Source organism: Cupressus sempervirens, chromosome 4, assembly GCF_028749045.1.
Source record: "Cupressus sempervirens isolate cs-2001-9-10 chromosome 4, ASM2874904v1, whole genome shotgun sequence".
In the NCBI taxonomy this organism is placed as follows: Eukaryota; Viridiplantae; Streptophyta; class Pinopsida; order Cupressales; family Cupressaceae; genus Cupressus; species Cupressus sempervirens.
Window position 1 is genome coordinate 346,925,162 of NC_143121.1, and position 11,415 is coordinate 346,936,576.

An 11,415-nucleotide genomic window follows, 5' to 3' on the forward strand; every position below is an offset into this window, starting at 1 on the left:
ATAATTTTCATCAAATTGAATCTTATATATTCTTTCACACTTTTAACATCATCTCAATTTTTGTGTTGGGACTTATAACTTCCCTTTCATGAATTAATTTTTCCACTATTTGAGTCATTGTATAACATATATCCCAAATTTGACCATAGTTGTACTCCGAATACTCCAACACTACACCTAAATCTCATACTTCCCTTAACCCTGTCCCTTATTTTAGTGTAACATTTAACCACTTATTAACCCTAACCATAACACTAAGTGTCATATAAATGAAATTGTAAACCTTGGATCCTAACTATAACTCTTACTCTATATATGATTGTACTAATCATTTAGTAAATTATATACCTTAGCCTAACCCTATATGTACAAGTATCTAGAAATAATATTTATTTTTATAAGTGATAATATGTATATACACACACCGAGAGAGAGAGAGAGAGAGAGAGAGAGAGAGAGAGAGAGAGAGAGAGAGAGAGAGCATATATGTAGACAAGAAGGAGCTCATATTATGTTTCTTATAGAGGCATGTTTTAAGTAGAGAGAGAGAGAGAGAGAGAAAAAGAGATTATGAGGTGTATCTAGAGAGTAGGCACAAAAAGAGTTAGGGTTAGGGTTAGGTTTAAAATTAGAGTTAGAGTTGGGATTAGGGTTAGGGTTAGAACTAGGGTTAGAAATATAGTTAGGATTAGAGATAGAGTTAGGGTTAGGGTAAGGGTAAGAATTAGGGTGAGGATTAGAATTAGGGTTACAAATATAGTTAGGGTTAGTGCTAGGGTTAGAATAAGAGTTAGGGTTAGGGTTAGAGATAGAGTTAGAATTAGAGTTAGAATAAGGGTTGGAGTTAGAGTTAGAGTTAGAGTTAGGGTTATATTTAAGGTTAGAATTAAGGTTAGGATTAGAATTAGTGTTAGAGTTAGGGTTATGGTTAGTGTTGGGGTTATGGTTAGGGTTAGCATTAGGGTTAGGGTTAGGGTTAGTGTTAGGGTTATGGTTAGGATTAGCATTAGGGTTAGGGTTACAATTAGAGTAAGAGTTAAAATTAGAGGTACTGTCAGTGTCAGTGTTAGTGTTAGTGTTAGTATAAGAGTTAGAGTTAGAATTAGAGTTAGAGTTAGGGTTCAAGTTAGAGTTAGAGTTAAAGTTAGAGATCAAATTGTGATCAGGGTTAGATTAGGGTTAGGGTTAAAGTTACCTTATTAGATTTAGGTTTAGGGTAAGAGTTAGGGCTAGGATTAGGATTAGAATTAGGGTTAGTGTTAGAGTTAGGGCTAGGATTAGGATTAGAATTAGGGTTAGTGTTAGAGTTAGAGTTATATATAGTGTTAGGGTTAGGATTAGGGGTAGGTTTATAGTCAAAGTTAGGGTGAGGGTTAATATTGGGGTTAGGGTTACAAAAAGAGTCAAAGTTAGAGTTAGGGTTAGAATTAGGGGTAGGTTTAAAACCAGGGATAAAGTTAGAGTTGGAGTTAGGGTTAGAGTTAGAGTTAGAGTTAGAGTTAGATTTAGGGTAAGAATTAAGGTTAGGATTAGAATTAGCATTAGAGTTAGAGCTAGGGTTAGAATTAGGGTTAGGGTAAGAATTAGAGTTAGAGTTATAGTTAGGAACAGAGTTATAGTTAGGGTTAGAATTAGGTTAGGGTTAGAGCTAGAATTGGGGTTAGGGTTAGAATTAGGGTTAGAGTTAGGGTTAGCATTAGGGTTAGGGTTATAATTAGTGTTAGTTTTAGTGTTAGTGTTAGTGTTAGTGTTAGTGTTAGTGTTAGTGTTAGTGTTAGTGTTAGTGTTAGTGTTAGGGTTACTAGAATTGAGGCTAGGGTTAGGGTTAGGGTTAGGGTTAGAATTAGAGTTAGAGTTAGGGATCAAGTTAGAGTTAAAGTTGGAGATAGAGTTGGGGTTAGGGTTAGATTTAGGGTTAGATTTAGGTTTAGAGTTAGAGTTAGGGTTAGAATTAGGATTAGGTTTACGATTAGAATTAGGGTTAGGATTAGAGTTAGAGTTACATATAGTGTTAAGGTTAGTATTAGCATTATATATAGTGTTTGGATTAGGATTATGAGTTTGATTAGGGTTAGAGTTAGTGTTAGAGTTAGGGTTAGTGTTAGGGTTACAATTAGAGTTAGACTTATAATTATAGTGAGGGTTAGAGTTAGAGTTAGAGTTAGGGTTAGAATTAGGGTTAGGGGTAGGGTTAGGGTTAGAGATAGAGTTGGAGTTAGAGTTAGAATATGGGTTTAAATTAGGGTTAGATTTAGAGTTAGAAGTAGAGTTAGGATTAGAGTTATAGTAAGGCCTAGGGTTAGGGCTAGAATTAGGGTTAGGGTTAGAATTAGCATTAGATTTAGGATTATAAAGGGTTAAGGTTAGAGTTAGGGGGGAGAATTAAAGTTAGAGATAGAGTTAGAGTTAGAGTTAGGGTTAGGGTTAAACTTAGATATATATATACTTTTATATATATATATATATATATATATATATATATATATATATATATATATATATATATATATATATATATATATATATATATATATATATATATATATATATATATAAACAAATAAATCGATACTAATTTTATCAAAAAATTAATAATATATATATATATATATATATATATATATATATATATATATATAATATTAAAATTATTATCATATCTTCCATATCTGCGGCGACTGCTACTAGCTTTTATATATATATATATATATATATATAATGCCGAGAGTCATCCTTCTCAAGGCACCTATTTTAATTCAAATCGTATCCAACACAAAAAAACCATTACGATTTAAATTAAAATAGGTGCCTCGAGAAGGATGACTCTTGACATTTTATATATAAGTATATATAAGCTAGTTATTTCAAATAATAGAAATACATATGTATGTTGAATACTATTAAATTCTATATTAAAATTCATAATAATGTAAATCAAATCTATATATGTTATAGATAATGTATACATGACAATAAAGAAATTTATCATCTATTGTTATTTTTCCTTCAAACTAAACAATCCTAATACTTTTTAGAAACGATTTTATTTTCACTTTCTCTATATGACCATGGTGACAAACTTTTCTTAGTTGTTACTCTCATTTCTGATATTGAAATTACAAGTAATAGTGGATGTGAGAAGAGATTTAGGAACAATAAGAGGAGTGATTGATTTTCTTTATTGGCAGTTGAAAAACTGCATAATTATTGTCTTCACCTCAAAAAGGAGAGGACCCCCGGGAAATGGATCATCAATTAGGCTTCTGAGAACCTCGCCTGCTTTAATAACTCCTCCTCCTTTTACTTCCATGTCCATGATCTTCCTTTCACGTTTCTGTTTCAAACCTTCCTTCAATTCGATAGTAACATGGTCCAGATCACAATTACAACTATTCGTTAATACTAATTGAAATTTCTTAATGCCACTATCATACTTTACTGTAGTTCTAACTTCATCCAATGTACATCCATGTACACAAACAGAAATAGAAGAGAGCCCGGTAATAACCAGAAAAAATATTAAATTATTGCAAATGTTCATGATGAAATTCAGAACTCCCCTGCAAAAAGATTTTACACCCACACTATATATGGATCAGGAGATATATAAAGAGAGCGAGCTCCTTCAAAACAAATTATTATAAAAGCTAGGTAACTGAAGCACATTAATTTCATAGTCAATTAAATTATTGTAAAAAGAAAGGAATTTGGCAAATAACTGACAGAAATAATTGAAAGACTGATTGTATTTTTCTAAATTTGATTATTAAGTTACTATTTCTGTGAGTTCTTCTTCATTGCTTTTGTGATAATTATGAGTATATTTTTTTTAATGTATGTAATTTATATCAAATTAATGGTCTGTTAAATTGTAGTAAGAAGAAGATTTGAGAAATAATGGACAGCAATAATTTGAAGGCAGTTTTCTAAATTCAGTTATTAACTTATCACATTTCTTGCCTGATTTCTGTGAGCTGTTCTTCATAATTATTGTGATAATTATGAATACATTTTCGTAGTTTGTACCCAAATCTTGATATATTAAATTGTACTAAAAGGAAAGACTTGACAAATAACTGACAGCAATAACTTATAGACAGTTTTTAGTTTTCTAAATCTGATTATTAAGTCTTCATAACTATTATGATAATTACAAGTATATTTTTAGTAAGAAAATATTATCTTCCACAATTATTAAAAATTATATTTTATTTTAGTAAAACTAAACATGAATAACACTCCATTCCAAACATTACATGCATTGAGAGAAATTGTTATATTCCTAAACTCGGCCAGTTATCCACTGGCTATATTGAACAACAACCTTGTTAATCATGAAATTAACTCAGGAGTAATGCAATTTGGAAACTAAACGATCCAATCAAATGCTAACTACTTGTGAATCGAAATGGTGTGAAGATATGTGCCTCTTGGCACAAATGAAATGTAAATAGAGATATAAGCATATGGTTAGTAACTAACTGTACACAAATTGCTATTATCAAACAGAAATAATTCATTTATACATTGAGATCTCAGCCCCATCTCAAAACATGGATTCAGATCCTGCACGCCCGAAGCAGAGACAAAGCCAAGCCAAACCCAAGCCCAAACCCTAGAAAATGATGAGACCAATATAGTTGTTTGTAAGGACTGGTTAGAAGGAAACTGCCCATACACTGCTGAAACATGTATGCTTGGCCTTCATAAATATGACGTACCCAAGATGCCTCTGTGCCCTTTTGTTCAAAACAACGAGAAATGCTCTATGGTTGATAATTATTGTATCTACAAACATAACCGTTCACAAACAGAATGCTCTCTTTACAAGATTGGGTTTTGCCCAAATGGCCCCCATTGTCCCTTCAAGCATGTCAAGCAACCTTCTACTGCTCCTTTACCCCCGAAAACGCTCATTGAACAATTCCTTAACTTCTCTCCATCTCAGCTTGTTAATAGGCCAACCGATCATTATCAACAGGTTATATCCCCACCACCTTTAGCATATAATCAATACCATCTTTATCAAGGACAACAAAATCAATATCAATACCACCCACCACAAACTAATATTCAACAACAATGTGAATTAAATTTCAACCAAATACCTAGGCTTCCTTTTTATATCATTCAACAAAATCAACTACTTCTGCCACAATGTAACCCCATACAACAAAATAAAACTAATTTAAACTGTAATCCCAATGTTCATTTTCCTCCCCATCAACCAAATCAAGGGCAATTTTTCCCAATGCAACCCAACCTTCCCCAACCATATGAAACTAGTTTCAACCAAGAACCTAAAACCCATCTTCAGAACCATCAACAAAATCATATGCCGAATTCCCTACTATATGTCAATGTTCTGCAAAGATGTCAAAATAATTACTGCCAAGAACAACAACATCAAAATCCAGTTCAAAGTCTCTCACCACTATTTCTCCAACAGCGTGATCTTAAGTTCAAACCGGAAACTAATCGGTAGGTAATAATGATTTACTTTTAATTTTTCTTTCCTAGTTTCAATGAGTTCATTTGGGTTCATTGTGTTTTCATTTAGATCAGCGTGAGTGCCCTAATATATATGGTCCTTGAACCATGGATGTAATACAGATTTTTTGTAATGAAATCTTCGCATGAGGCAAACATGAGATTTGCATTGCAAAGGGGAATGTGGGCGACGTATAACCAACATGATCAGCTCATGGAAGAGGCCTATAATGGAAGTAAAAATGTCATTCTATTCTTCTCTCTTTCTGGTTCTCAACATTTTCAGGTATTTAACCATGCATTTTTTTTCCTTTATAATTGCTTCTAAATGAAATACAATAATCATTATTTAAATAATATTTTATTGTAATCTTGATGAAAAAGGAAGAAAGATAATTTTATTTTTATTAATCATTTTTTTTTAGTCAGTTTGGTTGTAGACATCGCAATTAAGAATAGGAATAGTTATTCCAATAGCAGCTATTTTTTTTTATTGGGCATAAGATCAGAATTTAAAAACATGTTTCTAATTTCCTATTCCTATTCCAGAAACCAAAAGGACTCTTCATCAAAAAAATATTAAACATCATTATTACATTATTATAATTCATTTGAATTCTCTTGTTATTATAATTTATCTTTAAATTTTGATTTATAAAAAATTAAAGATAATTATCAAATGTTCTGAAAATTAGAACAATATATCAGTATAAATAATTATATACATCTAAACAATAAGTTAGTTATAAATAATAACTAACTATCAAATAATTATATATATTTCAGATTTTAATTATATTTCTATATTTTATCTTTATAAATGTAATATAATTTTACTAATAAATGGTTATTTGATTCCTTTAGGGTTTTTGCAAAATGACCACACAAGTTGGTGCTAAGGGTCCTGAGAAATGGATAAATCTAAGAGGAGGGAAAACTACCTTTTATAAAAACTTTGGTATAGGATGGATTAAGGTAAGAACCTCAAGTACAGGATTATGTATACAGATTTTTGTATCTAACTAAATTGTACCATCTTTCTCCAGCTTGCCGATTTGCCCATGAAGAAGGTGCGTCGAAATATGGAGAATTCAAATTCAGGAGACGCCGTAACGGTATGTGTATAAATATATTTCAATACCCATTCTCTTTGTTATTATACTTGCTCTGATCTAGAATTATTATAATAATTCTTTGTTATTATACTTGCTCTGATCTAGAATTATTATAATAATTCTTTCTTTTACAGAAAAGCCAAAATTGTACAGAGCTAGAACCTTCGCTAGGGAGAAAATTGCTGTACCTGATTTTGGAAGAGCCGGACAGTAAATATCATGTATGCTACATGATGTTTATTTTTTTATTTTTCAATATTTATTTATTCTACCATTTCATTGTACAATGTAGATTTTCATTTCTGTAATGTATATCACTTGAAACTCAGGAAATTGCTAAGGGAGCAAAAACCCTTATGTCAGATGAGGAGAAGGGTGCCATTGAAGTACAAACACATGTTTAGGGTCCATTTGGTTTCTGGAAGATGACAGGAATTGGCTTTTTCAAAACCCGGATTTGAAAATTTGTGTGTTTGTTTCAAAATTTGCAAAATGGAATTAGCATACGAGACTTCCAATTTTGTCTCAAAACCAGGTTTTCCAACTTCCTAAAAAAAGTAGGAATTGAAAATCAAAACCTAGTTTTGTTTTTTAAGGAGTGTAAAAACAATAGATTGGACTATTTTTTGAAATTTGCCTTCAACTCTGTCATGTCCCCAATTTTTGGTGACAGTTCGATTTAATTAATTTAATTAATGGTTGTGCAAGGACGACTAATTAATTATTTTAATTAAATAAATAGTTATTAAAAGATAACTTTATATTTAATAAAGTGACTTGGAAAATATTTAATAAAGTCACTTAAGAGATAAGATCAAAAAGGTTCTAGAAGTCTCTGGAGAGGATGGAGGGAAAAGAATAAATAGGCACCTCGGGGCTCCATTCGAATCAGGCAGTTGATTATCTCTCTTTCGATTTTAGATTGTGATTCAATCACGGGTGCATTGTGGAATCTAGGGTTTCTACAATTGTCACAACTGGCCATTGAGAACGATAACTCTCAATTGGTACGCAATTTTGAGGGTGTGAAATATCATCCGAATTATTGCAGATTGGAGGTGACGTTCAGTCATTTCATCAGAGCGATTATATGTGGCTTAAGGCCAATTTCTGTGGTTCAGATTTAATGCTTCTAGAGACTGATATCAATTTCAATCCGTACAAAGAGTCTTGAAGATTATTGAAGATCATTCTCCCAGCTTGGTATTTTTCCGCTCCAAGAGGAGAGTTTGCTACGCAAGGCTGAATGCGGCATTGAATGGCCCGACGGCTATCTTGAAAACTCCTTTGCAACCTAGCATTATGGGTTCCCTGTTTATGGAGATCACTGTCATCAAGGGCACCTAAGACACTTGCGGAACTGGTGATTGCACTTGGGCCAGAATAGCATTCGTGAGCGGATATTAAGGAATTAAAAAACACAATACGAGCCGAGAGAAGTGTAGGCACAGATCGGAGACAATCAGTGAAACTTTTTAAGAAAACCTGTCCTCCTGTCCGCACACCCTCAGCCGAAAAACAGAGGTCGAGTCCCACGCTTTTGATTCGGGTTTCTCCCAACGGCCCTGGAATATCAATGGATTTTTCCAGTGTATAATCCTACATCTACGGTGATAGCAAAAGGACGTAGTCTGGATTTGTTATCGGCAGAACGAATGAAATTGGTGGTAACTCTAAAGTTAATGTGAATTGTGGGAAATTCGGAGTTGATTGAAGAATTTATTAGTTGTTGCCAAGGGTCCAATCTCATTGCACTAAATATATCTGAATTGGGAGAATTTGTATGCATTTAAGAGTCTGCCGATTCATTCTATGGTAGCGTTTGAACATTTTCAAGGTGGGTTTTGCTTGTGGAGAAGTCTGCGTTCATTCTTGGATGGCTATGTGCGATGACAAGGGCCCGTGTTCCAATATAGGAGGCCTGTGATAGGCCATACATACACGATTTCTGGCTGCTAAATGTGTTGCTAGTAAGAGTTGCAAGCAGCAGGCACACTATTCTGCCCATCGCGAGTGTTGCAGGGAATGATCTGTGATCGCTGGAGCATTACTTGCAATTTTCAAATCTCATGGTTGACATAATCACCAGGTTCTTATTGTTTATATTCCATTTGCTGTTCAGCTATTGAGTTATTAATGAATATTGCTATCTATATCATTTTGTGCATTTCATTGGAGACAATGCACTCGGAAGGTTTCTTGATGAATAATTCATAATCATTCTGATATAGTAATGTTTTTTTTGTGACCCATATAGTTAAGGGTCATTACAAACTCCAAGCTTACGCATAAAAATGTGCATCTTCCGAATGAAACAAATGATTTGGCTAAACCAAAGTTTGTACAAATCCGAATTTTTTAAATTCCACGAACCAAACGGACCCTTAAGGAAGATATATGAAGAAGATATTTTTGAAAGATATCATAAAATTTCATTTGTTGTGTCAATTTTGAGAGTAGAAAAGTAATCAAAAATATTTATGTAAAAAATAAAAAGTACACAATTTAATCTGTACATCAAAAAGAATATTTTGTAATATGAAAACTGATTTCTTTAATAAGAAAGGTCATTAAAAGTTAACATTGAACATTGAAAGCAATTAGTTAAGATGAAATAAGGGAAACCAAATTCTATAGTAAAAGGATAGGAGAAGCAAAACCAAGCATTTGAATATCAATGAAGACTCATCAAGTCATAGTTACTTTCAAGAGATATAATTTTATATCATTATTTATTAAGATTGGGATCTCATGAAAGGGGGTTTCTCAAAAAATGGAGTGGGAGCTTCTTTAAAGTTAACTTTCTCATGAATTTGTGTTTTAGTTTAGCTTCAAAATAGTGTGGCTTAAAATTTTATCTTCTATTTCTTGTGGGTAAATAAGTTAATTGAGAGGTCTTTTGAAAATAGTTTAATATTTGAAATTTAAATGTTTTTACAAGTGGCAAAAATTATTCTTAAGATGGTGGGGTGATTTCATAGGACCACCCTTTTCAAAAATAGAGCTTAAGCTTCCCTCATCAAAACCCTACTTAAGAGATATTTAGATCTGAATGAAATAAAAGAAGAAAAATTCTATAGAAAAAGGATACAAGAAGAAATTTAAGCATTTGAGTATTTGAGTATTAATGAAGGCTACAAGTTTTGATTAGATAAACTAGGAGAGTGGCCCAAACCCTTAACATAAAAGTAATATTATGTCCAACATATTTTAGGAAGACCTAGCAACTAAAACTAAATTAATAGAAAAAATATATATATTAACCAGCAACAAAGAATAGCACCCAACATAGAACACCTAGAAATCAACAACCATCCACCAACACAAGAAGGAACAAGAATTAGAATTTCTAATCTAATAGAAAGTAGAGTCTTTGGAGTCTAGCTTTTAAATATGTAATTTTTTGGAATACCTACATGGTATAAATTACATTTTGGTGGGCATGTTCAAAAACTACTTTTTCAAAATGAGATACTCATGATCATACTTTTTGGAGCAAAAAAATAAATTTTTGTAATTCATTTAGGGAAAAGGACTTAAAACATTAAAGATTTTCTTTACTTTTTTAAAGAATATATTTTTTTTATAGATTTTTATTTGACCATAACGTGGATTTTGAAAACTTTTAGTATACAACCATTATAATTTGGTAAAATATTCACCTTTTTCCAAAGTTCTTTTTTTTTAATTGAAGATATGTTCTTTGTAGATTGATGACATATAATTCATTTTTCAAAAAATTATGAAATAAAAAAAGTTATTAAAATTTTGGTTAAATGTATTATTTAAAGTTTAGGTACCAATTTGACTTGATTGAGACAAAAATTTCATGTTCTTATACCTCTCAAAGCAACCAATGACCTCCGATATTTGAATTTTAAAAAACTGGTATATATTTTAAAATAGATACTTATTATTAAGGGTAAAATTGAAGTTTTAGGTAGAAAATATTAATTATTTGAATTTTTTAGAAATGGTTACCTGTTTTGAAAATAACAGGTACCTATTTTGAAAAAAATGTGTACCTATCTTTTCAATATAGGATTGAGCACCTAAGCCTACAAGGGTGCCTATCTTTCAATAAATGGGTGCCCATTTCTAGCAACTAAGGTTTCTCTTCGAGGATTTTCACAATTTTGATACTAAACTTATTGCATTTACCCCTTTTTAATAAAATATTTAAGAGACAAAATCCACATATTTATTGACTATTCCTCCTTTTACATGGATGGTAACATGGTCTAGATCACAATTACAACCATTTCTTAATATCAATTAAAAATTCTTAATGTCACTATTTATTAGTAAACAAATTTGTCACTTAGAAAATATGTGATTTAGCCCAATAAAGTATGTGGCAAATCAATTTCTTCAATATTTGGATAGGCCCTTGATATCTAGCCTTCCTTTGTGTTTAGAGGGGCAACTCCCTCATAAGATAAAATTATATTTTTTAAATAAAGATGATTACAACTTAGAAAATAAAAAGGAAACTATTGATGATGAATGCACCACATGACTTCAATGCTTTGATAAAATTGATATAAACTGCTAATGAAGACAAACAATAACTACACTTGAGAGTTATCATTGACACAATGCTAATTCAATAATTTATGAATACTTACACAATATCATGAAAATGTTTATTATAGAAAATTGACACTTTAACAATTTAGAAGAATGGAAAAGAACCCAAATGCACATTCCTTTATTTCCTTGCACCAAGAACATAATTAGAAACTTTGATTACAAAATGGGATGGGTTGTGACAGGCATAAAAGAGGATGGATTAAACCTAATTGATATT

At 31.5% G+C, this 11,415-nt stretch overlaps 1 protein-coding gene across 1 annotated transcript; it reads left to right on the plus strand.

Annotated features, from left to right (window-relative positions):
* Window positions 1–5,197: 5,197 nt before the first annotated feature.
* On the plus strand, window positions 5,198–7,779 carry LOC149561454 (30-kDa cleavage and polyadenylation specificity factor 30-like). Its single transcript, XM_089827817.1, has 7 exons — window positions 5,198–5,481; window positions 5,614–5,776; window positions 6,355–6,465; window positions 6,537–6,605; window positions 6,740–6,826; window positions 6,935–6,991; window positions 7,657–7,779. The coding sequence occupies exons 1-7, from the start codon at window positions 5,252–5,254 to the stop codon at window positions 7,777–7,779; spliced, it is 840 nt and encodes a 279-aa protein (XP_089683943.1). The 5' UTR covers window positions 5,198–5,251.
* Window positions 7,780–11,415: the final 3,636 nt, after the last annotated feature.